General features: G+C 44.0%; 9 protein-coding genes across 13 annotated transcripts; 5 read left to right on the plus strand and 4 right to left on the minus strand.

Moving 5' to 3' along the window:
* The first annotated feature begins 917 nt into the window (after positions 1-917).
* Positions 918-9,716, plus strand: LOC119550513 (glycine receptor subunit alpha-2). 4 transcript variants are annotated; one of them, XM_037859220.1, is made up of 10 exons: positions 918-1,113; positions 2,918-3,070; positions 3,598-3,674; positions 5,200-5,299; positions 5,383-5,537; positions 7,159-7,314; positions 7,380-7,744; positions 8,113-8,241; positions 8,326-8,430; positions 8,558-9,716. In XM_037859220.1, the coding sequence occupies exons 2-10, from the start codon at positions 3,009-3,011 to the stop codon at positions 8,756-8,758; spliced, it is 1,350 nt and encodes a 449-aa protein (XP_037715148.1). In that variant the 5' UTR covers positions 918-1,113; positions 2,918-3,008; the 3' UTR covers positions 8,759-9,716. The 4 variants fall into 4 exon arrangements, with proteins under 4 accessions (XP_037715148.1, XP_037715149.1, XP_037715147.1 ...); XM_037859221.1 differs by lacking the exon at positions 918-1,113 and adding an exon at positions 2,605-2,830 and having other exon boundaries at positions 8,113-8,229; XM_037859219.1 differs by lacking the exon at positions 918-1,113 and adding an exon at positions 2,606-2,830.
* Positions 9,703-13,810, minus strand: LOC119550512 (periodic tryptophan protein 2 homolog). The gene is made up of 10 exons (XM_037859218.1): positions 13,702-13,810; positions 13,536-13,648; positions 12,214-13,479; positions 11,817-12,156; positions 11,607-11,752; positions 11,399-11,546; positions 11,103-11,337; positions 10,878-11,039; positions 10,300-10,516; positions 9,703-10,240 (listed from the first exon to the last, which is right to left on the minus strand). The coding sequence occupies exons 1-10, from the start codon at positions 13,717-13,719 to the stop codon at positions 10,039-10,041; spliced, it is 2,847 nt and encodes a 948-aa protein (XP_037715146.1). The 5' UTR covers positions 13,720-13,810; the 3' UTR covers positions 9,703-10,038.
* A 460-nt stretch (positions 13,811-14,270) lies between these two features.
* LOC119551315 (pre-mRNA-splicing factor Syf2) lies at positions 14,271-15,182 on the plus strand. The gene has a single exon (XM_037860610.1). The coding sequence runs from the start codon at positions 14,361-14,363 to the stop codon at positions 15,039-15,041; it is 681 nt and encodes a 226-aa protein (XP_037716538.1). The 5' UTR covers positions 14,271-14,360; the 3' UTR covers positions 15,042-15,182.
* Positions 15,183-15,339: 157 nt separating this feature from the next.
* On the plus strand, positions 15,340-15,908 carry LOC119551316. Its single transcript, XM_037860611.1, has one exon. The coding sequence runs from the start codon at positions 15,383-15,385 to the stop codon at positions 15,809-15,811; it is 429 nt and encodes a 142-aa protein (XP_037716539.1). The 5' UTR covers positions 15,340-15,382; the 3' UTR covers positions 15,812-15,908.
* Positions 15,909-15,911: 3 nt separating this feature from the next.
* Positions 15,912-16,977, minus strand: LOC119551314 (proteasome subunit beta type-5). The gene is made up of 2 exons (XM_037860609.1): positions 16,746-16,977; positions 15,912-16,684 (listed from the first exon to the last, which is right to left on the minus strand). The coding sequence occupies exons 1-2, from the start codon at positions 16,890-16,892 to the stop codon at positions 15,989-15,991; spliced, it is 843 nt and encodes a 280-aa protein (XP_037716537.1). The 5' UTR covers positions 16,893-16,977; the 3' UTR covers positions 15,912-15,988.
* Positions 16,978-17,104: 127 nt separating this feature from the next.
* LOC119550972 lies at positions 17,105-21,304 on the plus strand. Its single transcript, XM_037860007.1, has 4 exons — positions 17,105-17,264; positions 18,084-18,146; positions 18,201-18,632; positions 18,698-21,304. The coding sequence occupies exons 2-4, from the start codon at positions 18,087-18,089 to the stop codon at positions 21,029-21,031; spliced, it is 2,826 nt and encodes a 941-aa protein (XP_037715935.1). The 5' UTR covers positions 17,105-17,264; positions 18,084-18,086; the 3' UTR covers positions 21,032-21,304.
* A 65-nt stretch (positions 21,305-21,369) lies between these two features.
* Positions 21,370-23,705, minus strand: LOC119550974 (deubiquitinase DESI2). The gene is made up of 5 exons (XM_037860008.1): positions 23,538-23,705; positions 23,071-23,255; positions 22,701-23,009; positions 22,196-22,284; positions 21,370-22,129 (listed from the first exon to the last, which is right to left on the minus strand). Exons 2-5 carry the CDS (start codon positions 23,206-23,208, stop codon positions 22,048-22,050), a joined length of 618 nt encoding a protein of 205 aa, XP_037715936.1. The 5' UTR covers positions 23,209-23,255; positions 23,538-23,705; the 3' UTR covers positions 21,370-22,047.
* Positions 23,706-23,966: 261 nt separating this feature from the next.
* Positions 23,967-25,213, plus strand: LOC119551797 (transmembrane protein 170A). 2 transcript variants are annotated; one of them, XM_037861344.1, is made up of 2 exons: positions 23,967-24,329; positions 24,389-25,213. In XM_037861344.1, exon 2 carries the CDS (start codon positions 24,532-24,534, stop codon positions 24,916-24,918), a length of 387 nt encoding a protein of 128 aa, XP_037717272.1. In that variant the 5' UTR covers positions 23,967-24,329; positions 24,389-24,531; the 3' UTR covers positions 24,919-25,213. The 2 variants fall into 2 exon arrangements, with proteins under 2 accessions (XP_037717272.1, XP_037717273.1); XM_037861345.1 differs by having other exon boundaries at positions 23,967-24,321.
* On the minus strand, positions 25,189-26,191 carry LOC119551798 (crossover junction endonuclease EME1). The gene has a single exon (XM_037861346.1). The coding sequence runs from the start codon at positions 26,171-26,173 to the stop codon at positions 25,256-25,258; it is 918 nt and encodes a 305-aa protein (XP_037717274.1). The 5' UTR covers positions 26,174-26,191; the 3' UTR covers positions 25,189-25,255.
* Positions 26,192-26,311: the final 120 nt, after the last annotated feature.

Here is a 26,311-nt window from a genome sequence, read left to right on the forward strand (position 1 = left end):
GTGCGCTACTATATATTATAGTCGCGGGTCCTACAAACGCGATTTGTATTTACACAGCCATATAGAAATTTCCCACGAGGACTGAGGTCTGGGGTTCTAGGGGCCATTCAGGCCTCGTTTCCAGCCCTTGGGCACTGCTTGGTGGCAGGTGGGGAATCGCTTTGGTGTGGCAGTTGTTTAGTGTTTTGGTTATTTTGTGGAATTTTCAAGTCAACTCGCATGCATATTGTTGGAAAACCCCACGGCTGTCAGTCAGCACAAGCTGTTGGGGATATATCTAGAGTCTTCATATGAGGATACGTATACATAAGATGCCTAGATCAGAAAGATCTCAAATATATAGCTAATGAAAAAGATTATCACGTGTTATTTTTGAATAACCACACTTTATGCAGTTCTCATTTCTAGAAGATCCCCAAATAACCAAACAATCCCCGTATCCTGATATAATCATAATATAAATTTACTATATCTTGCTTTTTTTTATAAATATCCATTAACTTGGAGATGTATTCGTGACAGTTATTGAAAAACAGCTCATTTATCTGATCATTCTCTTCTCACACAGGAGGTTGGGGGTATGGGGATTAGAAATTCCCAAACACACTTCCAGGGAACCCAACACCAATTTGCGAGCGTACCGAGGCTTGTGCCCATGCAATCGTCCTTCCAGACCCCCAAAGCCATACCCGTCCCGAACCCCAAGCCCCAAGCCCCGAACCCAACTCCCTTCATTGTAAGTGGAAACCCGTTACAGTTGGTTGTCGTGCCTGAGCCTCCGCAGAACGTTGGGGGATTTTTTCGTATGTCGTATTAAAGTTGGCAAGGCGAGCGGAGCGGCCAAGAAATTCGCGTATTTTCACAGCTCAGTTCCGTTCCGTTCAGTTCAGTTTAGTTCCTGAGCGAAGGCGAACGGATTCGGGCGCGCGTCGTTCCCGCAGCGCGCTAATTCCCCATATAATACCTAATATCTGAATAATATGCCCTGGGACATGATGGGTGTACTGTGGAGTTCGCGTGAGGCGGGCGTTAAACTCGCGTAATTTTAGGACGTTCTCGGCAAATGGAACCCCCGCTGGAGCATTAATAAATGCCACTAACTACATAATTAATGTAATTGCTGGGGATCGAAAATTCTGGTTTTATATAACGAATTTACGGCGGCATTCTAGCTCTAAGACATTAAAAAAAAACGTCCATTAATATTAATCCAAGTGTGGGATCTTTGAACTTGGCCGCCCCGAGGATCCTGCCCTCGCATGAATATTAATGGGTTTCATTATTTGTCATCTGACTTAGTGCGTGTTTTCAATCAAAGTGAAGCCCATCATTCAGGCGAATGTGTGAGATTAACGTTATGACATATGGTGTGAGTGATTTAGGCATTCCTGCCCAAGATCCATATCTGTGTGTGCCCACACCACTTGAGTCCGGGCCTAGCCGGATACGGTTCATCTCACGATCTGCATACACCCGTATTTTTATATACTACCTATGTAGATATATGTATGGTCGCTTGACCGCTGGCAGATCTGGAAGTGGAATTTTTAATTTGCGCGAAAATACCCATTGCCATTGCCAATGTCAGCCGCAGAAAGTAATTTATAGGAAGTGGATGTCCAGGCAATTATGTGTGTGCTGCTGGCCAGGAAGCCTGCAATTGAAAGCCTCGATCTATCCAGTCCATTCGAACTCCCCGCGCCCATGGGATCCCTCGTCTCCCCGTATCTGTATCTGTATCTGCCCAATATCGGTCGCATAAATATTCGCATAGATTGAGACGTTACACCGGCCACCGCGAAAGCTGTCTGTCTGTTCAGCGACTTAAGTAAAATTGGCACGCGATTCAATTGAATCTTGGCGAGAAGTGTGCTGTGTGCCCTGTGCCGTGGCAATTACCAGTACATCAGTATTATGCCATGCCTTGACCGCCGGCGGAGCACCTCCACTCCAGCTCCTTCGTTGTCTAAAACTACAGTGATAACTCCCTAGCTAGAACCTCCTTTCGCTCAAGAAATTCCAATTAAGTTACATAGATTACCTTATAGTATTGTCTTTTAAAAATTGTATCGAACTCAATTGTAGGTTCCCTAAAATTTTTGAAAATGTATCCTCCCTATCAATAATAACAGTCTCTTAAAAATATAACTAAATCATCAAATATGATATAACAAAATTTTAGTTTTTGTATGGATTATTATCCATTAGGATTTTCAGTGATATTAGTTTATTTGAGAGGATATGGATAAATGGGGTTTACAGTCTGACTTAATAGAGCAACCTACAAAAACTATGAGACTTATGGGATATTATTTTATTTGAGAGATACAGGGATAAACGAGTTATAAAAACCCAAGTAATGGATGATCCTAACAGAATCCGATTATTTCAATAATAAACAAACTGATTTTTTGTTTTTTTTTAAATCAGAGAACTGAATCTCGGTGAGTTGCAGCTAAGGAGTTACCACTGTAGATATCATTTTACGGCTACAATCCGCAATCGCACGCCCACACAGCCGGGCGTGGAATCTACATATCACAGATGCGGATACAGATACTCGTATCTAGATGAGCACTCTTTCGCCGCGAGAACCCGACTCTTGTTTATTCGAGTTCCGAACAGCAGCCGAGTCGGAGGCAAAAACCCTGTGGATAGCGATAGCCCAAAAAGGACCCATTTCAAATACGATCCGTGCTCTCTCTATCTCTCTTAATACATATATCTTTTGTTCAGTGTTCGTGTCGTATACCAAGTGAAAAAAGCCCCCAAAAGAAAGTTAAAAACAAAACAGCCAGAGAGCAAAGAAAAATTCAAATCAAAACAAAATGTAAGAACAGCAGTCCAAAGAAACAAAAATTATAATAAAATACGCAAAGCAAAGCCAATGCAAATGATCGAAAATATTGTGTTACAGAAACCGAATTATGAAATTCCCACGTCGGTGTAAAGTGAGATGATTTGAGGTCTGTGTTACAAATCCTTTCCCGTGCCGTCGCCCCAACATCATGCTCGACAAATTCAACACAAACGCATTCATATCGTTTGGACTGGGATTCATACTGATGTGGTAAGCTCCAGTTACCGATTCCCATTTCTATTGCCATCTGGAGTTCCAACGGCTCCAAGTGCAACCCACCCATTTATCCCAGACCCAGAATCGTTTCCAGTTCAAGGGGAACCTTCGTATTGCCAAATGCATAATCGGTTCGGTTCTGTTCGGATTCGGTTTTGGTTTCAGTTCGAAATGCCCATAGCAAGGTCAATTGGATCACAGTCAAATGAGAATCCTGCACGGCATACACGGCCGATTGGAAAGGAGGAAACTAATATTATTATTCGCCTGCCAGGAGGTTAAACAGCGGAACTAAACTGAACAGAATCGAATCGAAGCTCCGGCCAGCACGAAGGAAGTTAATTTCAAATTCAGACTTAAATTGACAAAGTTTGCTACAGTTGCATGTGGCAGACATCAGGGGCGAACCAGCCCCAACCTCTGAAAGGGGGTTCCCCTGGTTCCAATATATGTATAATACCCCCCTTATAAAGGACTGCATTTGAATTTCCCCCTTTTGTTTTTCGCTGCTCATTTTGCAGGCTGAGCGAAGCCACGGAAGCCCACATGAACTACACAGCCAAGCCGCGAGTAGTTCTTCCGCCTAATTATGTCAAGGGTAAGTTGAACTATAGCTATACCTATACCTATACCTACACCTATGCCTATACTATATCCCCTAATAGCCCCCATACCAGCCGCAATTGTTACGGTCTGTGAATCGTACTCCTCGGAGGTGTCCCTTTCGATGCGGTCTCCTTTTGTTTTTAATTGCTAGGGATTGCCCCCAGCTTTTACTATTTTTTTTTGTGATTTCTGATTTGTTTGCACCATGAAACCGCCAACCATGGGATATGGATATGCGTGTTTCGGTTTTTCCTTCAACACTTCTTCCATTTTTTTCTCTCTCTGTTCATTTCGTGACGCGGCGAATTTCAGGGCCTCCGTCTATAACATACTGGGTTAGGGTTACGGGTTACGGAGGTTTCGGGTCTCCTCAGTCTCAGTCTCCCTTGTGGGGCTTTTGACGTCATCCGGCATTACGATCGATTAAAATCAAAATAACATTTACCGGCGTCAATTGCCTGCCAGAATTACCGAAGAATTTGTGTAATCCCAAGATCTAAGGGAGAGCTGGAATTAAAGTTCCATTATTCCGTAAATAGTTTCATGCTAAACGGAACCCCTTAACCTGCATGCTTCTATATATGGGTTGCCTTCCTTTTTTTATTGCAAATATATATACTCCAGTAATGTAATCATTTATTATTTACTCTTGTTCTGGTTTACACTTATACATTTTTTATTTGACCCATTATATATGACTAGAGTTTATTAAACTCACACTTACCATAAAATTCCCAATGCAATCAAATCATTTTCTGAGAAATAATAAATGATCTGAAATACTTGAATCTAAATAATAAATCTTTAAAAAGATATATGTAAAACAAACAGAGTTTATTGAAATTAAATAATAAATCTTTAAGAACATATATTAAAAACAAGCAGATGTTTATCGAGTTGAAAAGGTTGTTAAGTCAATTACTTCGAATTGTCAAAAACATGTTTTTGATCACTACCGAATTGTTGAGTTAAATTAAATATTTAATTGAATAACAAGATGCGATTTATTAACTACCTTTCATAAGATAAATCATGTTATCTAATAAATCCCTAGTCCCTATAGAATATAGAGGATTGCTTGATATAGAAATCAATTCCTACGAATCTAATATAATCGAACTGCGAACTTTCGACTTATGCAATTTCTGCATTTGCTTGACAGAGTCCACCTGCAAAGGTATGAATAATTTACCAAAATTACCCAGAGGCGTGTACTCTTCATTTGAGGCAATTGCTAGAGCTAATCAACACCTTTATTCCTATCGATTTTCGCCGGTTGTGTAATACGCATTAAAACCGTAGGCTGCCCCTGAACTTGCCTCACAGAAGAAGAAGTCGTTTCGAAGTTCGTTTTATACACATTTTTTGGGAAGTCCAGACGGAGGCCCCCCTTTTAAAATGAATTCGCGCACGAAAGTTTTGGCCCCTGGTTTTTGAGGCGGCTTAGGGAGCTATTTCGCAAATAAAATGTTCACACCCAATGTTGGCTAACCGGAGATCGACTTGATTTATTGCAGAGATACGACCGCCCTCGAAGAAGGGCTCCCCAGTGATAGTAGACTTTAGCATATTCGTTGTAGATATTAACTCAATTAACGTAGAGGATATGGACTTTAGGTAAGTGGCGGCGGACTGGAGCTGGAGAGACCTCAACCGGGAGATCGTAATGGAGCATATAGCAATACTGTGTACATTTTCAGAGTAGACATGTTTATACATCAGCGCTGGCTGGAGTCGCGTCTGGAGATCCCAGATGACATCTTCGAGGAGGGCGACGACTATGTGACGCTGCTTCCAGAGGTCTTTGAGAATTTTTGGCAGCCGGATCCGTACTTTCTCAATTCCAAGATTGCCGGTACGTCCATCTAGAATCTAGATAAGATATATATCTGTGTAGTATAAGCTTCATGTTCGAGTAGTCTGTGTGTCGATGTGTATTTTACGTATGTATCTTGGACCGGGATTGTTGCACTTTGTCCAGCTGAGCTCATCACCCTATGTGTCTAAAAATAAAACTAAGAAAAAAACTCTCTAAGTCTGGACCGTTTGTATATAGTAACGAATTACTTTGTTTTCCTTTGTTTGTTTGTTTTTTTCCTAATACACCGGTTACCTCTATCGACTAACAATTCCCGAACTAACAATACCGATACTTCTGCATAGGATACGGAAGTCCATATGTTGCGTCCACTTCTATGCTACGCAATAAGGGTGAAAGAGATTCGAAAAACTTTCATCTGAAAAAAGATATAAGTATATCAAAAATGACTCTAGAATTCTGTGTTTGCCACTTTTGTGTTTTGCCAAAATCCATCGAAATCGATATCAGTATCAGTATCAGCGCATACCTTCCATCCAATGTATCCTGTATATTCAACATACTTCGAAATCTATCTATAAGGACTACGTCCTGGGCCGATTTGAATGAATCCTCTCGTGCCATATAGTACTTTGTGTGTATATATATCCCATACATTCCATTCCTAGCGAAAGACCCTGTGTACATTTAAGTGTTTTTTTTATAATTTCCCCACCCAATACCGTACCCGCCCACTCGAGGCCCTCATTATACGCACGAAATCCAATCCGGTTCCAATGCCATGGTCAAACAGGACACTCCAATCCACTGTAGAGTCACCCCCCCCCCCCCTGACCACCGCCCACGCTCCGAAAATGAAAATGAAAATTTGCAGTTGCACTCGGAGTCCTGATAAGATCTCACCTTGGAATCACGTGTGCACCCAGTTGGCAATTTGGTTTTTTTCCATTTTTGGTTGCCATTGTCAACATTTACGAAACAAAAATCGATTTCGAATCGGTCAAGATTTATTTATATTCGTTGTCACGATTTGTTTAACACCACAACTCAGAATATCTGAACAGTTTTTATTTTACGTTGTCACGATTTGTTTTACAGAAGTGATGATTAACAATGTACTTAAATAAATAGTTCTAGAAACGAACCTCTTAATTTTTTGCGTAGTTAGTTCCTCTAGATTTATTGAAATACCTAGAGTTTGTTATATTTATTTTATGTGTACCAATACTTTATTTACAATTCCTGTTTTACAATAGTTCTGATTCTTTGATTGATATATTCTAAAACCATTAAAGTATATGACCTCAAGATCACCAATCCTTTTTCAATATACCCCACTATGTTCTGTTCTGTTTTGTTTATTTAAAGGATTTTTAAAAATATATGTCTTTATCCCCTTAATAAAATATAATTTACTATCATAACCACTTTAATCACAACCCATTCGTCGTCAGTAGAAAGTCGCGCTTAAACCTAGACCTAAGGTGATCACGATCACCATCACGGCACCACCAACTGATCCACCTAACCACAGAACCACTGAACCACCACCGAAATGCGCAAAGAAATGAGTCTATCGATGCCAATGCCATAGTTCTAATCAAAACCCATTTGTTCCGCATCTCTGCAACGTCTTCTCGATGTCTTTTCGTTGTAGAAATAGCGACACTGACCCACAAGTTCACGTCGGTGACGCTCTACAAGAACAAGACGGTGCGCTATGCGGCCCGGATGCACGCGATCATCGCCTGCCAGATGGAGTTTCAGCTGTACCCCATGGACATCCAGGTGTGTCCCATCTACATCGAGAGCTGTAAGTGATATCGCTTCTACAAGGAAGACTTGACTTATCCGTAACCCCCCCACCCCATTCCGAAGTCTCATCGAACAACCAGAAGGTTAAGCTGCGCTGGTCGGACTCCGGCGTAACCCTCAATCCGGAACTGAAGCTGCTGCAGTACAATCTGGGCCAACCCTTGGAGCTGGAGGAGAGCGACGGCTATATGCCGGAGAAGGTCGGGAACTTCTCCCGGCTCACCGTGTACTTCCGCTTCGAGCGCCAGATTGGCCACCACCTCATCCAGACCTTCGCCCCCTCCTCGCTGGTGGTGATGCTCTCCTGGTTCAGTTTCTGGCTGGGACTGGACGCCATTCCGGGACGGGTCACGCTACTGGTGACCTGCATGCTAACCCTGGTCACCATGTTCACGGGCGCCGACATCCCGCCAGTGGCCTACGTCAAGGTGGGTGAAAGCTACTTCTTGAAATAGATAAGATAAGATAAGATAAGATAAGATAATAATACCTATAATATATCAGAATAAATGATGATGATTATAGATCAACAATTTTGACTCCGACAATAAGATTTATAAGCGATAGGTAGTATTTTAATACAGTTGGGAGATATAAGAAATATAAATTTTAAATTTATTACTAAACAATTTGATAATTAGTATGAAGATGATTAGATTTCCTTAAAATTTAAACAATAAAATCCATTTACCATTCTTATTATAACAAAGGTGTAATTGACTTTACATGATGAGATAATATGGTATATTTTAAATACATAAATATGTATATACGTCTATTATATCTCTCGTTTCAGGCCCTGGACCTCTGGATGGCCGGCTGCATGCTGTCCGTGTTCGCCGCCCTGGCCGAGTTCGTGGTGGTGAAAGTGCTGGACGTGCAGTACCAGTACCAGGTGAACCGCATTCCAAAGGTACTGCCCATGGTAAGGCAGCTGTGGGGATATCGCTTTAATAAGTAATGCCACCTTCTTGTCGTTCCGATTCCCATTTCGATTCCAATCGCGTAGCGCATCAGCAACATGGAGAAGGGTCAGTGTGCGACGGTGGCCAGTTGGGAAGGAGGAGCGGTGCGGTCGCGGAAGGCCACCCAGACGCCCACGACACCGGGCCAGGTGAGCTATTAGCCACTGATATGCGGGGGGAACCAGTGCAGCTGTCATGTCAATGGCATGTACAGCTCTAAGAAATATTCAAAACAATTGGAAAATATAAAAACATTTTGATTCCACTACTCCATAGACCTCGCTGCAGGGAAACGGAGGACCGCCAAAGCCAGCCAGACGGCAGAGTCTCCTTTCAGTGGCCTGGACGGATACGGATACCGGCGTGGAGAAGATCATGTGGCGGGAGATTGACAAGGTATCCCGCGCCGTATTCCCCATTCTATTCTTTGTGTTTGTACTCCTGTACTGGCCGATTCTGCTGATGAAGTCGTCCTAGGATTTGGGGAGCTCCAGACTGCACATGTCTGGACTCCGTTAAAAAGTGAAACGAAACCGAATCTGTTGATGGAACTATAGCTGGACTGGATTTAGAGCCCAAGTGCAATGCCAGAGACGCCAAGTCTTTGGATCTTAATATCTGCAAAGAGAGCGGGGCCTCACAACCCGCTCCCTGTCATCGAAGTACAAGAAAGTCTACTGTTACCTACATAAGTGCGTGCATGGGTTTTACCAAAAACGATTGGGTACATCGAATGTACTGAGTATACAGCTTAGTTATGGACTATTTGCTCACGGAGAATGTATTGTTCATTTGAGTATTTGCTTTGTAAAAATCCGATCTTGTATGGAACGATACCGATAGCTCCCCCTATATTATTTTGAAATCTATGCCACGAACGAAGAACTATATATCTATTTCGAACACCGCGCACTCCCCCACAGGGTCAAAAGCTTCAGCTACTCTAGGCATTAATCATGACCCACATCGATATAAACCAATTTTAATTTAGTTCTGCCTTATATACACCGGATGGTACTAAAGAAATGTATATCACTGTGCTAGTGACAATACCCACAATCGAAAAGGGTGGTCCCTACTTTGAAAGCGAGCTGCGAGCTACACGCATTAATCATTTTCGGGCAAACGATTTTAATTGAACTTTTGTATTAGGCTTAAGCAAATCAGCCAAGACACGGAATTGGTGCTTTATGGAGATAATAATAATACAATGGCCTCTAAGGATATTTGGATTGTAAATATTGAACCGAACAGTGAATGCTTTTAGAGATTTTTACATACATATTTAGAATTATTTATCCATTATAGCGCATTTTAATGCAAACATTAGAGCTGTGGCTTTTACATCTAATACTAAAATTGACCTGTAGTTCAAACAGCGCACATCAGGCAGAATTTTTGAAAATATAAACATATATATATTTGTTAAGCTAAATCGAGTTTATATTTGATATGAAAATACGGACACAATGTAAATAAATTACATCACTACTATATATATATATTACATGCATATATTTATCTAGGATGGTAATGGCTGTACCAAGTTAAGTTTATATAAATATCTATATTCTTTCCATCTTTTAAGTTATGTTGTTCACTCAGCTATTCGTAGGTCAGTGAACCCTCTAATAATGTTATCGAAAGCTTTAAATTTATTCTTAATAAAAGACAAGGCGCGTACATCTATCAAACAAACTAATAGTTGGTTTTTATAACAGCGTTAACAGGCTAATCCTTGGGGATATATATTCAGTCTATATATCTTCTTCGGAACCACTGTCACTCTCCTCCTCATCGCTAAATTGCGACTGCCCGTTCTCCTTGTCCTTTGACCTGATCAGAAGCATTTCCTCATCGCTATCTTCGTCCACGGTTTTCGTTTTACCCTCATTCTCCTGCTCCAATTTATCCGCCCGGTCCAAGAGGACTCTTAACGTATATTTGTTATAGTCGCAGCTGGAAAAACAAATGGGATTTAATCAATCTAGACCACCCAACTTATAAGTTATACTCACATCTTATTGAGCATTTCGTACTTTCTCGAGAGCACTTCGTGCAGGGCCAGCAGTCCCGTGTGCTGGAAGACTCCATCCTGGTTTCCGTGCTTGGTCAGCAGACTGCAGCTCCATTGCAGATAGAACTCGATGTGGGGCGTGGACTGCAGATGGCGGGCCAATTGTTGCAGCAGTCGCTGGGCAAACTCCGGCGACAGATCCGCACAAACGAGTTCGACTAGAAAGAAGGGGAAACGAGCAGGGATTCAGTATGCATGCAATGCAGGCACGTGCTGGCTGAGCTGTTTATGGCCAGCCATTTGCATGTGGTGTATAGTACGTATGCAGGTGGTATTGGAAGGGGTTATTAACCAAGGTGAGCGCTGGGGCGAGGACCTTGAAACTGTTTATTAACAGCACAGCAAAAGTGCAAATTTGCACATTCGATCGGAGCACGAAGAACGGAGTCAGGGCAAACAGGCGACCGCCTCTCCGGCGGAGTGTGTCGCCGCTATTTTTAGTCGCGGCTGGGCTGAAGGTTGCCCAAACTGACAAGGACTGGCCTCCGAGTGCAGCAGGCGATTTAGCATTTTACTCACTGTCCTTATACGGCACTCGCTCCAGCACTAGGGCAATCAAATTGGGCTCGTTAAGCTTCAGGGACATGACCAGCGCCTTGGTGTAGTTCTGCTTTTTGAGGGACTCGTGGACCGCTTTCGGCGTCACTTCCAGCGACAGGTCGAAGGGATCAAAGACAACACCTAGACAGAAAAATAACACATTTAATATCATCATTAATACAAACAGACTATAGCTTAGCATACCCTTATCCAAGGCATAAATGCAGAGTCCCTCAGTTCCTGCAGCTGCAAATGCCTGACCCGTAGGTGAGAACTTCACAGAGAACACTCTAACCTCCTGCTGGAAGCGTCTGGAGGACATGTCTCCGCTGCGTACTCCCGGCAATCGAATGGCCACCTTACCTCCCTCCAGCTCTTCGCGGTCCTCCACCAAGGCCATGTTACCAAACTCACTCATGTGCTTGCGACTGATAAAGTCCTGTAAATCCAATGAAGAGCTTAAGTAAGTATGTATACCCAACTTTTCTGTAACTACTTACATTAAGACCATCTAAGCTGTGGTTTTGTGTGATTTCGAATTTCTTCAGAAGTATAGCCTCCCTGACATGGTATATACAGATGTTGGCCGACTTTCCAGCGGCCAAAATACACTCTCCATCTGCCGAGTACTCAATGGTGGAGAAATAACTAACAGAGAAAGCAGTTTTTATATAAAGCTGATGTAGTTATAAATCCAAAACAACTCACTTGGCCTGGGCATTCTTTTTCGCTGTGATTATATCAGTTTCCAGGCGTCCCCCGCTCAGATCATTACGACCTTCTATGGTGGTAACTTGGCCGGCAGATTTGATATCAAAAATAGTTATATTACCACTCAGAGTGGCCACTGCAATCTGAAAAGTAAGGGATGGCAAATGTAATAAAGAAATGTAATTTAATAAACTAAGTAGAAGTTACCTCTTCGCCACTGGGACTAAAAGTCACATTAGTTACATCCGAAACAGCATCAATGGTTTCGTGCTCGCTGTTGCTCTCCAGGCAGTTCCAAACCTTGACTGTTTTGTCCCAAGAACCAGACACCAAGGTGGAAGACGTGGCCACTGGGGAAAATGCAAGGGAAACCACGGGTCCCTCGTGCCCACTGATGATCTCCAGCAGCTTGCCCGTCTTTACCGACCAGAGGAATATGTCGAATACGTCCTGGCCACCAGCCACAACAAACTCACCAGAGTAATCCACAGCCACGCACGAAAACTGAACAGGATTCGGTGAGGTGAAAGTTCTGAAGTTGCGATATCTGAAATGAAAGAGGCATATTAGTTGTCTGGCTTTTAAGGCCCTAAGAAATATCTACCTGTTTACATCGAAAGCACGCACTGTGCCGTCCAGAGAGCTACTGACCAGGAACTTCTTGTTCCTGCTGAACTGTATGCCAGTTACTCCACTGGTGTGCTCGCTGAAAGTAACAAAACAGAAGCTGCTCTGCGTGTTCCAAAGCTTCACCTTAGAATCTTCTCCGCCGGTAGCTATGAACTGGCCATCGGAGGAGTAGGCAATGCAGGTCATTTCGCTGCTATGTCCCTGCTGTTTCATGATGTACTGCTCGCTCTGCCACTCCCAAACCAGAAGTTGTCCAATCTCGCGGGAGGCCAAAGCCACCCAGTCACCCGTGCAGTTGAACAGGGCAGCCGAAATGGGATACTCGGAGATGCTCAACGAGTGAATCATGTTCACGTCGGGCAGCTCGTACAGGTAGAAGGCTCCGGAGCTGAAAGCAACCACCAGGACCTTGGTGCGTGTGTTGTAGTTAGCTGCGGTTAGTTGGACATCCCGCTGCTCCTTGCGCGGCTCATCGGCCAAATAATGGCGCGTAATTTTCTTGTAGAAGAAGGGATGACCCTTTTTCTTTTCCTCATCTTTTATGTCGTTAACATCTTCGACTCCTTTGGAGGAGTCCTCCTTCAATGCCTCCCTTTCCACCACATTTTCAACGTCGTCCTCGGACTCATTGTCGGGATCGGCCTTTTTCTCCCTCTTCCTTTGAGGAGGAGCATTCGTCGGCCTCTCTGCATCCTCCAAATCCGAGGGAGCCATGCTGCATTCCCACAAACACAGCTGTCCATTGCGACTTATGGTGTTCATGTGCAAACTATTCGCCTCAAAGAAACAGGCCACAATGGCATCCGTGTGTCCACTAAGGTTGAAGGTGCGGAAGTTCTTGGTAAAGTTCATGGCACAGATTTTGGTGGAGCTATCTCGACAGCCGATGGCCAGAAAGCGGGAGTCCGAAGACCAGTCCAGCCATGTGATATCGTCGTAGCCGCCGAGGATTCTGCGCCGCAGGACGAAGGGATTGTACTCGCCGGTGATTTCACCCGGGGAGCAGAATACCAGTACCAGATTCTGGACAGCGACGGCGAAGTAGGCGCCATTCGGACTGAAGCAGATGCACTGGGCGCCTCTCTGGAACTTGTGCCGATGTATCACTGTACAGGACATCATGCTGATGAGCTGCGCCTCCCCCTGTTCATTGACCGCGATCAGCAGGCTGCCATCTGGCGAAAGAGCCAGGTTCGTGTAGTTGTATCGAGATTGCAGGGACAAGGTGCGCGATTTGTTGCTACAAGGGAATGGAATGTATTTAGGATATCCTTGGTTAAATGGACAGTAACTCACTTTTTCAAATCGTAGACCGTTATTCTATTGCCAACCGGACTGATAACCGAATTTCCATCCGGTGTGAACACCAAGTTGCCATTGCGATATATTGTGCCCAGCAGATTGGAAAACTGTAACAAAAAGAATTAGATATTTGTATGGATAGTTCGTGGCATACACTTACTTTGTAGGAGAACTTCATTTTATGGCTGGTTTTAAGCGAAAACCACGAGCAAAAATATAAACAAAAACTTCTGCACGTGTTGAGGTAAACAGCACATGAAATGGGAAATGTACTAACGCGTTTTGAAATACCGCAGCACAGTATATACCAGATAAGCGCAACAGATGGGAAGGCAGACTAGTGACGCACACAAGAAGAGCCAACAATAAAAAAAAATAATAAAGCTTCTTTAACCAATGGAGGGGAAAACTTTAAACTTTGAAAGCCTTCTTAAAAGGTTGATAAAACTAGTTTAAATGAGTAGAATTTAATAAATAAAAGACAAAACATGTAATTAATAAATGAAACATTTGACTATGACATTTATTTTACTTTAAACTTAATAAAAAATATTTGGAACCTAAAATGATCGTAATTTCTTAGCAATATAATTACGTTCTAGCAATAAATTTTAAATATTTACCATTACATATTTCGTCACTAAATTCAAATAGCCCCTATTTACTGTAACAGAGTTGCCACTTGTGCGAAACAGCTGATTTTCCAGGGGCTGCCAACGCGGTTTAATACCACAAAACCAGATTGACAACACAAAGGAAGATAAACAACGTAACTTTACAATTTCCAAAAGATAAATTAGTTTCCCAAACAAACAAACAATGGAGACGACCAAAACAGCTGCGGAGAAGCTGGCAGAGCGCAAGGCGCGACTACTAGAGCTGCACAAAAAGCGGCAGGAGGCGCGCACAGACAACCACCAGGAAGTGGTGGCCGAGGACGCCCGCAAGAAGCTGCCCAAGAACTGGGAGGCCCGCAAGCGCCAGGCGGAATGGATCCTGGCGGACGACAAGGCGCGTTCCGAGGCGCAGGCGGCAGGCAAGGATTACGAACGCCTCAAGCTGCTGGAGGTCTCCGCCGTGGACGCGGATCGCATTGAGAAAAAGCAGAGGCGCAAAGACAACCCCGATCTGGGTTTCTCCACCTACGAAGCGCAGACAGCCAGGCAATACAACAGATTGGTCAAGAGCATGCCCGCCCGCGACATGGAGAAGTACGAACGGCAAAAAGAGGAGCTCGGCGACGCCTTCTACGGCGGTGCACACACCACTTTGCACTCGAGGACAAAGGACACTCCGGGTGCCATCAACAAAATGGTCCAGGATCTGGATCAGCAGATCGAGCGACGCAAGAAGTACTCGCGCAGGAGGATCTACAATGACGACGCGGATGTGGACTTTATCAACGAGAGGAACTCCAAGTTCAACAAGAAACTGGACAGATTCTACAGCGAGCACACGGCCGAGATCAAACAGAATCTGGAGCGCGGAACAGCTATCTAGGTTTAGTCTTTCTTTATTTCGTTACTATAAGTTTCTAATTCGAAGAGTACCTAATTTACCTTGTGTACGAGTATGTGCATCAAGGGATTTCCTCCGAAGCCAATAATAGACCATTTTCATTAAATTTTATTATAAAACTAACAAAACTTTTATATTTTTTTTATCAATAGACACAATTGCCCAATAAAGAACAAAGGTAAAATTAACGCTAAAACATGAAATTTTTAAGTTGTAATAGTTTACTTAATGTTAGTTTATCTTTAAAAACAATAAAATATTTTTAGCAAGTTGGCAGCTCTGCTAGCCTGTGCAAGAAAATTAGTTTTAAATTTGTAGCGACAATGCAGCAGTTCAGTTCGCGGGAGAAGTACATGGTGTCCAACACCTTGAATTGCTGGCCCGTGATGCTGCAGGGCCATTCCGTGCTCATAGATCTACAGAATGAGACCTCCGTGGCCGGAATCATCGATATAGCCGATGGGCACATGACCTGCGAACTCATCCATGCAGTATTTATTGATCGCAATGGAGGCCAACATCCCTTTGATCACTTCATGGTGCGGAATCGCATGATCCGGCAGATACACATACCCACGCATTTGGATGCCGAGCAGGAACTTCGAAAGGCCATGGAACGCGGTGTCCTGCGAAGGAGGCGAGTGGAAACCAAGGGAGGAAAGCGCACGTTCAAGCAAAAACGCGCGGAAATGCGACACAAGGAAACCCTGCAGATGATCTCCCAGCAGAAGAAGGAAAAGCAAGAAACTTAGACTACATAAGCCCCCTCAGCATATTTATTTATTCCCCGAAATACAATCTTTCCAATTCAAACTTTTAAATGTAAGCCAAATGGGAAAAGCAGAATACGACTACGTTATCATGTTGATTTATTCCAAGAATTACAAACTTCGTTTTATAGAATATCTTATATTCTCCTAATCCAAACTCTAGTTAGCGGCCTGCTGCTGCTCCTTGTACTTGTAGTGCAGCTCCGTGCAGTCGGTGTTGGAGATGTTGACCCAGCCGTCTTCCTTAATGTGATACACGCGAATGATGCCGCCAGAGTAGGCATCCCTGAAGGTGGCATGGTAGATGGCTCGGCGACCCAGCTCCTGGGCCTCCTCGTCCTCCAGATCCCAGTGGTAACCGGAGTCTAGCACTCCGTAGGCGTACAGCGATCCACTGCCCACGGAGAACAGATTGCCAGGAGTGCGGGATCCCTCCGAGTCCACGTAGTACAGGCCAGGACCACGTTTATCGTAGCCGGCCAGCATCATGCCCATGCTCAGGCCCATGCCCTTGTATTCGTGGGCAATATTGGCCATGATCTTGCTGGCGGCGGCCACCGAGATGCGCTCCTTGTTGCGCAGCTCGTGCAGACGGCACTCCTTGGACAGCACCCTGTCCCAGTACACACAATCGGCGGCGCCGCCGGCCAGGGTGCCAAGCATGAACTGGTTGATCTCCACGATCTTCTTCATCGACTGGGAGCCAATGTACGAGCCACCAGTGGCACGGGAATCCACGGCCAGGAGAACGCCGCCCTTGAACTTGAAGCCCAGCGTTGTGGTGCCGTGATCAAAGTCGATTTTGATGCCGGTCTTGTCGGCATTGGCCTGGATCTGGTTGAGGTTTTGAAGGGGCTGCAGAAGAGTCGATTATATATTGAAATCCTTTGAGCAATTGCGACTTTTAAGAACTCACATTCTCGAATGGCGGAGCAGCCAGTGTGTAGGGATTGGCCAGATTGCAGGTGAGCCCCTTCAGGTCGTCCTCCACATCCTCTGAAGACCAGGCAGTGGGCTTCATGTATGGAGCATTGTTTATCTTGCAGATTTCAGCCAGAGCCATTTTAAAAGATCCTATAAAACAATTGGAAAAGTTGAACGCAGAATGCCGATGACAAACAAAATTGGTGTCTCTGCTAGTGTGACCGTACGGTATTACCGCCAATTAGACCAACTATCGGTTGGAGCTGCTGACAGTACGGCAACCCTGCCTCGAAACCTGTTGCCAATTTTGCCTGTGATTGGCTTTCTTTTAGTCTCTTTTTTAGGCCTGGCTTGAAGCCAAATTAACTCTGGGCGTTCCACTAAACGTTGGCAAAATAGCGCAGTTTCGGGCCTTGGAAAAGACCAGAGAATAGCATGTGTAAATACGTGGGAGTGGCGAATAGCAATGTGTAAATAACGGCGCGAAGTCGAGAATCGAAATTAGTGAAAAGTGAGTTGGGAATAAAGAAAACCAAGGCGCACTTCAAACCTGGTTTTTAGGCCTACGAATTCGCTGTAATGGTGTTAAATAAAGAAGAAACCATATATGTTTTTATAGTGCTTGTGTGTTTAAACATATGATATATGTTTATCCCCATGTTCAAAAGAGTGTTTCTGAAATTTCAATCCTGTTCTCAAAACAGTCTAGTCAACTCCCACTTTTGTTTGTAATGGCAATTACTACGTGGTACGCCATTACGTGAAGCACACACACATGCACATACACAGCAAAAAAATAGAAGATCAAAGATCATGTTCATATGATCCTAGGTCAAGTTTATCTCTATGACATCACTATAAAGATTATTTCAAACCAAAAACTGTTTTAATTACCTTCAAAAGTCATGAATTAATAACAAAGTTACACCCACTCACTATTCTATAAAAAAGTATCTAAACATTCCTTACATTTTGAAATTTTTAAAACATTTCCATATTTTTTAAGAAGAAAACAAAAATTTAATGTTTTTCTTTTTCTTAGATATGATATAATCAAAGATAAGTCTTTAATTAAAAAAATGTTTACTGTGTAAAGTAGTTGTCTAGTCTTGATTTGACTGGTTTTTAATGATTTTCTCTTGGATTCTTTTGAACCTGTTATTATTTGATTGATTTTCATATAATATAGAAAATTTAAATCCATTATAACAAATGAGGATAATATATCTTTTATACTAATCTAGATTTTAGATAGTTGTCCCAAGTTATTTAGCTAAGATCGTTACTTAACTAATCTAAATACATATTTCTTTCTTAATATTTCTCATAGACAATGCAGCATGGATCCTCCCGCATTCCGAAACAGGAAGCTCTGCCGAATGCCATCTGCGGGGTGAGTTTACGACCTTTAAACTACCATGATTACCCTAAAATATCCCCATTTCAGCCCGATTCCAGCAACTGGACTTCGCTGCACGAGGCGGTGGCCGCCGGGGATGATCGTCGGGTGGAGGGTCTCCTGTTCAGCAATGCGGACCGCTTGGCCAGGGAGTCCCTGCAGGGGAATACCCCGCTCCATGAGGCCGCCAGCCGGGGGTTCAGTCGCTGCGTGAAATTGATCTGTTCACCGCCAACGCCACCCACTTCCTCGGGGGTTGGAAAACCAGGAAAGGGGCAGAAGGACAAGGACAAGGACAAGGAGAGGAACAAGGGCAGGGCGAAGGTGGCCCACCAGACCATCGAAGCCCTACACAATAGTGCTCTGAGTATAGCCAACAATGAGGGCCTGTCCGCCCTGCACTTGGCCGCCCAAAACGGGCATAATCAGAGCTCCAGGGAACTACTGTTGGCCGGCGCCGATCCCGATGTCCAGAATAATGTCAGTAACGAAGGGATCGATCATCTATGACCATTAGTTATAACATTCTACAATCTCCTTTCCAGTACGGCGACACTCCGCTGCACACCGCCTGCAGATATGGACATGCCGGAGTTACCCGCATCCTGCTCTCCGCCCTTTGTGATCCCAATAAAACCAATCTCAACGGTGACACCGCCTTGCACATCACCTGCGCCATGGGTCGCAGGAAGCTCACGAGGATACTGCTCGAGGCGGATGCTCGTCTGGGCATCAAGAATGCCCAAGGCGATTGCCCCATGCACATAGCTATAAGGAAGAACTATCGCGAGATCATCGAGATCCTGAACACACCGAAGAAGATACGGAATCGCAAGGAGAAACCGAAGGAGGGTGGCAGCAGATCGGACAGGGAACGGGATCGGGAAAGGGATGTGGTGGACAAGGGAATCAACTGGTCACCCTATGGATGTCATTATTTTCCCGATCCGCGCGCCTTTCCCTCGCCGAAACTGGAGACCCTGCCCAAGGAGCCACTGAAACCGGGTGAACAGTACTTTCTGGACTTGGCAGGACACATTCACAAGGGTCCTGTGAGCGTGGGAAACACTTGCTACTGCGGTCCCTTCTTCAGGCATATTGAAAACAAACTGAACTGCAATCGCAAGAGCTTGAAGAAGTATGTCCACAAGACCAAGGAGCGTTTGGGTCACAAAGTTCAGGCGCTGGCCATCAAAACGAACGATCAGATTGAACAGCTCACGAGGACGATGATCGAGGATAGGTTAAGATGCGAGAGCAAGAGGCAGCACCTGAGCGAGTTCTTGAGGAGAGGTGAACCCATGCGATCCACCTTCGATCAGCAGAACAGGAACTCAAGGATCGAAAGGACACTCTCCAGGTGTCGCAGTCTGGAGCTCTTGGAAAATAACCACGAGGGTGGTGGTGGTAGGCTCACCAATTCCAGGAGTGTGGATGTACTTGAAGATCAGGCAGTAGAAGCTATAGTACACAGATCAGCGGAGGCTCAGCTGGAGAGCGACAGCGATGAAGATTCCATGGATGCTAGGGAAGAGGCGGAAGAACAAGATGAGGATGATCAGGAGCAGGTTCCAGAGGAGGCAGAACCAGAGGAGCAAGTACAACAACTAGAGCACTCAAAGCTTGATGAACTCAAACTGGATTTCCTCAAAGTATCCGAAAGATTGGGAGTTCTTTTGGAGAAAACCACCTTGATCATGGAAAGGGACAGTGAGCAGGAGAGCAAACACCAGCTATCGTCCCTATCGCCACCCTATAAGCCCCATCCCAGAGCCGAATCCGCCCAACTTCGCGAAGATAAGGAAAGTGTTAACAGCCCCAACTTCGATGAGTACACCAATGTAATGCGGCGCTACCCCAACTCCAGTGAGACTTCCAATCCCTCCCAGAACTCCAACAGTTGGGACTGGGAGGCTTCTCCCACGGGTAGCAATCCGCAGCCAGACTACCACAAGTACTACCAGAGGATTGGAAGGGGCGAGAACATGCTGAACTCCGTGATAAAGGCCCTTAGGAAAGATGCCTCCTTCGCGGATCTGGGAAAAGAAGAGGCGGCAGTCAACGAAAGTGCCGAGGGAATGGGAGGCGATAAGTTACTCTATAAGGAGAAAGCCAGCGAGGCAGCTGGAATCTCGAATCTGATGAAACGACAGCCCCTATGCTTGGAGGAAAACTATCCCGTCATGTCGAATCTGTTCTATTCCAATCCCATTATGGAGTATGCCGAGGAAACGGAAGTGCGGCAGAATGGCAACGAAAATGTGAACAAGGTCGAGATCCGGAACAGTGAGATTAAGTGCCTGAAGAAGCCGAATGCCGGGCAGGTTCGGGATATGGTGGCCCAGCTGCAAAGCACCATAGACACCAATCGGCAGGACTCGCAGACGGCGAATGTGATTGCGGCAAGATCCCACTCCCGCCTGAATAATAACTTCCAGCACATTGAGGCCACCTCTTCGAATCCCTCGCCCACCTATAGTATTCCCCACAGGAATACCGCCCAGGCCCAGTTTGGCCTGCCGGAGAGACACATACCCAAAGATGCCTATTTCCATGAACTGCCACACCGTGCAGCTATTCCGCAAAACCCGCAGAGAAGGGTCCACTCCGGCTACGCACCAAATGCGAATTTCTATCGCAATGAAGATCAATACGTGGAGAGGATTCCCCTACCAAATGCTCCTCTGAGGCAAGCGGACTATGTGGGTGCGGCGGTCACCTACAGGCCCATTCAGTCGCCCACCTTTCAGGCCATTGTCCCGCCCCATCCAAATCCCCGGCCAAGGAACTGGCCACATCCCAGCCTGCCACCCAACGACATCGATCTTGACGAGGTGTCAGCCGTGGGCCTCTACAACAATGTCTCGAGTCTAGTTTGAGTCTGGTAATCCCCCGAAAGCACCCATTGTACATAGCTAAGCCTAACATATTTATATTAATCGTATTCAAGTTATAAACTACGAAGCAAAAGTTAACTTATTTCCAATTGATAAACCTAAAATACATAAATACAATACAAAGTTATACAAAAAGTTGTTGTTTTGATTGAATAAGACGTTTTAAAAAGGATTAACTTACTAGACTCTTCTAACATATACTAAAGATTCCCCGAACCACTCGTTCGCAAATGAAACCCAACCGAATGTTTTCGATCAAAATATATTTTTCTTTAAAAATGTTTAATAATAGTATTTATGCATGTGTAAATATCAGAATGTCAAGTACATATATTTATTGATAACAGATCATTTTGGTGTTTTGATAGACATGCGGCTTATGAACTCTGTATAATGGTGTAAACGAAATCAACCAGGAAATCATCTCAATAATCGAGCTCAGATGCTTGGTGGGAATTTAAAAAAACCAAATTCCCACCGCTGACAAAAGTAAACAAGTAGATTGGGCAACATTTTGATATCGTTTCACCAATATGTCTGCGGTATTGTTGTTAGTACAATTTTTAGCAAGTGCCTAATGATGATTTCTCGATGTCTTTCGTAGTTAATTTAAAATTCTATATAAATGACACTGCTGCTGAACGGCGCCTGCTACTTAAATTTACCGGCCACTTAATAATATCTTAATTCTGAATAGTCATATTACAAATACAAATTACAATAGCCAATAATTTAGTCACTTCGCATGTATGTATAATAATGATTCTATGTAGGTATGCTCTATGAAAGTATGTATATCGCCTAATTTAAGTCTATTAATAATAGTTGTTGCTTTTTGTTTGGGGGCATTGTTGGCTTGGAAATTGATGTGACGTGACGTGAGTAACCCGGCATTTCGCTCTGTGTAAATTAACAATGTTGGTCCTAGGACTGCAATTGGATGTGAACTATGATCGCTTGTGTGTGGCCAAGTGACATATTCTCGGTCAGGTAACGTCTCAAAGGGGACTGTTGTCGGAGTCTTCGCGTTCTTGGATTGTGGTAATGCTCTGCTGCAAGGCGTTGGGTGTCAGCCATTCTCTAAAAAAACGAAAGGAATAGATTAATTATTACAAGATTGATTTTATTTAACTTTAGAAGGCTTACTTTGGCAAACATCTTTGTAGAAATGGCACACAGGAGCTGAAATGCGCTAAACGATTGACCCAGCTGGGTATTTCTTGGCCGCAAAGTATCTACAATGTATAAAAAGGTTGTGTAAAAAGGGTGTGTAAGTTGTATTAGCTGACTTTTGTATATGTTAATCAGGTTCTAAGTCCACATTTTGGTTTCACTTGTACTCTAGTGTTTATTTCGCAAATTAAGTTAAACTCAAAGGTCGTTTGCTAGAGAAAAATAAATTAACAACCATGAAATATTCCATACCCTTAACTGAAAATCTGACGTGTAAAGAATTTGATGGCTTGTTCCTAATTAAGGTGATTCACGGCATAATATTTGGGTTGTAACTCACGGATGAATCATTAATCAGCACACCCCAAATGTGTTCTTCATATCTCTAAGGGTTTCGGAACCACCCAAATACCATAAACTTCATGTATCGATGGAAAGTTTGACGATCAGACTAAGGCTAACCATACATATAACTCACCTGAGTTAGTGAGCCCGAGAAGTGGTTACAATTGTTGTTCATGAGATGGTACCGGTCGCCCCGGAACTGATTGCCCAGCTCCTCGACGATCCGCCGCACCTCCTCGTACGTGAAGTCGGTGCAGCCGATTTGGATGCTCTGCCGAAACTGGAACTGATCGCCCAGCTCGTCGTGATCCCGCGGCGAGATCTCGAAGACCCCCGTGAAGGGGAACGGATGACCGCCGTAGGCGAACTCGGTGCCAAAGGCTTCTACGCCGGAGTGGAATACGCCCAGGCCAATAGAGGTGGTGTACTCGTTGATCCAGTACTGTTAACATAAGGATTTTTAGTTAGGATATAACTAGGGATAGGGATTGGGATAGACATACCATATCATAGACATTGAGTATAACAGGCTCGCGAGTCCCCATATTGGATGGCAGGAGCTCTTCATTACCGATCTCGTCTTTGGGAACACTGAGACAGCTCGGAAACGACAGATTGCACGGCAATCCGTTGGAGAACATTGATTAAATGCGTCGTTGGTTTTGTGGGGGCTCGAAGTATATGAAGTCTGCAATGGGGGACCTTTAATTAATCTCGGTTCGCAAGCATATGCTGGGTGGAAATACAATTCGTGCATGTAGCTACATATGTGTGTAGCCCAATTGGAGGCTTTGACTTAAACTTAAACCGATTCTCAGATTGGCGGTGCACACGTATATCATAATATATATATACATATATATTGCCGAGAGTGCGTAGGATACATATATGTATGTATATATATATCTGGATGCAGTTACATATATGTACATCGGAAGAAATGTGTCATAGCAGCACTTAGACGACTTACACTGTTCAGGGGCTCCTCAGCATCCCATTCTCCAAAACAGAAACCTAACAAATCATAAAAGATCCAAATTATATATTCTAAAAAGTTGCTTTTCAACTACTGCTTTTGTTTTCAGTTTACACAAAATTTTTTTTGTTTATGGATTGGTTGCAGAGTTGTCACTTGTGCTAAGACGGTTCTTGAGGAACTGGTTCTTCGATAACAATGCCTCGATAACGATAAGTAAGCTTAGCTTGGGCAACTTTAAAATTAATTTTAGTTTTAATTGGCTGGTACATATATAAACTTATGCTTTTCTGATAATAAAATCACCCTTTATAGTCGGCTCTTTTAATAACAATTAAATTTAGTTATATTACAACCCTCGGAACTAGTTCCCAAATGAGTCACAGCTGACTGCTTATCAGAACTGGCCCATTCCCAAAGCGTTCCATTGCCGTTGCTATAGTAAATCGCAGACAAAAACACTAAAAAATTAAATTAAATTAAGAAAAAGTGCATTGTTTTGCTAAAAATGTGTAGATATGGCTGCTCGAGACCAATGACTTGATGTTTAAGATGGATTAGGGATTCACTGCCGCCAATCATAGGCAAATTGAGTGCCGTGACGAAAGTCCAATCGATTGTTGACCGAAATAAAAATAAACCAAACAATTGGTTAAATATAGCACTAACCGAAGGTTAAAACCATGTTATATAGGATCAAGCTACTGGAAAGAACTACAAATTGATTACGGCTGTAAAATACGACCAATGTTTTGTGGGTGTGGTCTATAGCACACAGGTGTGGGCGTGAGTATAAACAAATGCCAAGAGGTCAACTCTTATAGATCTATTCTTCTATTTTTTAGAGCCCTCAACTCCGGGTGATACATGCTATAAGGAAACCCCACCAGACATGCGGCTGGACACTCAACTGACCAACGGATAAGCAATAACTAGCAACTAGTATTCAGGCAACCCACGTAAACTTCCATTAGACACGGTTTTAGCCATGTTTTCCGACGACACCGATGAGCTGGACACCATCGCCGATGTGATGGGTCTGCGGTCGCAGGCGCGTCTCAATACCTTTCGCGAAATGTGGTACCATGTCTTTCTGTGGGCCCTGTTCTCCTCCATTTTCATCCACACCTGCGCCGCCCTGGTGGCCTTCGTCACACTGCGTAAACACAAGTTCGGGCGATTCTTCTCGATCCTGATCCTGGTCATGGGATTCCTGTCGCCGGCCTCGAGTGGCATCATCAGCAGTGCGGTCATTGCCTTCGTGCATCGCGCCTCCAGTCTGCCCATGTCGCCCATATACGCCATGATCTGGGGCCTTGGGCAGACCATCGTCTCGGCCTGCCTGGGTTTCACTCGGATTCTGGCCACTCTTTAGAGTACGGACTGCAGTTTTTCACTCACCACTCACAGCACTCTCATCATCGTCGCCCAATCCAATCCAATGTTCACAGAGTTCCGACTTTCGATCGGACATATTATCAATTCTTCAGGTGTGCAAACAACAATTAATTGAATTCATAGTTATGTGTGTATAGGAACATTGTGATTTTTTAAATTATACCTTATACGATGAGAAGGATAATGTAAAATATTTAGCTCTTACTTTAACATTTAACTCTAATTGTACATACTTTAGGAAGCTAATATATATGAGCAGATTCTAAAGCTAAGAGAGTGATATGTTTTTATCTAGAAGATAGTAGTTTCGAGGTCTAGATCAGAGTGTTGGGATCCTTAGAATTGTACAAGGTATACAGCTTATTACTGAGCACATTTCCGATGCGTCTTTCGGTGTGAAGAGGTTGAGGTCCATTGCAACGCTTGATCTTCATATCGGCGAGAGTTTGCACAGCCGTGGGATCACTGGCGAAGTGATCAATGAGTTTCTTGGGACAGGGATACTGGGCTATAATCGATTCGGCCACCTCCAGGGTGACCATGGGTAAACGATTCAGATGCTGCTGCCACAGACGTCCAAACCCATTTCCCTGATCCACTTTGACGCACTGCTTCTTGTCGTTGGCCAGGTATTTTTTGAAACCACCTAGCGTTTCGTTGCGCTGCTTTTTATAGGGAGCTTCAGCTATAGCTTTGGTATAACGCTGGAGAAGGGCCAAGAGCTCCTGGCTTTCGGGTTTATTCAGCTGCTCTACGTGCAGTTCCTGCAGCAATTGCATCTCTATCAAAGCATCCTGGTTTGCTGAACTGCCTTGCTTGCTATGACGAATTTTTGGTAATGCTATGGTGTACTGGCAGTCCGGAAAGGAGTCCTGTAACCTGGGTCCCAGGCAAACAAGACTCTGATCCTTAACAGCCTTTTGGAAACTGGATTCGGATAGCCATTGGACCACTTGATTCTCCCGTTGCCAGGCTTCATCCAGGCCTGTCTGTGCAATAGTCTGCTGGCCCACATTGCGTTCCCACAGGATGCAGTGGCTCACGGGTAAACTCTTGATTTCATACTTTAAATCCGTGGAATTCAGTTGCTGTAGCATCTCCTGACCCACGGGAATGCCCATAAATCCTGCATCTATAACCAGACGCACATATTTCATGCATTCTCCGGGTTTGATCCGCTTCTGTTGCTCCCGCAAAGCCTGTTTATGCAGTTTATCCACTTTATTCGACATTGTTTATGAAAGTCCGCCAAATAAAATTTATTAAATTCAGTTTTAGAGATGGCAACTAAACGATAAGTTTAGTTCCCAGCTAAGTTTTACTCCAAGGTTTGAGAAACCGCTAAAATACCAGAGATTATATTTATCTGT

Source organism: Drosophila subpulchrella, chromosome 2R, assembly GCF_014743375.2.
Source record: "Drosophila subpulchrella strain 33 F10 #4 breed RU33 chromosome 2R, RU_Dsub_v1.1 Primary Assembly, whole genome shotgun sequence".
Lineage (NCBI taxonomy): Eukaryota > Metazoa > Arthropoda > Insecta > Diptera > Drosophilidae > Drosophila > Drosophila subpulchrella.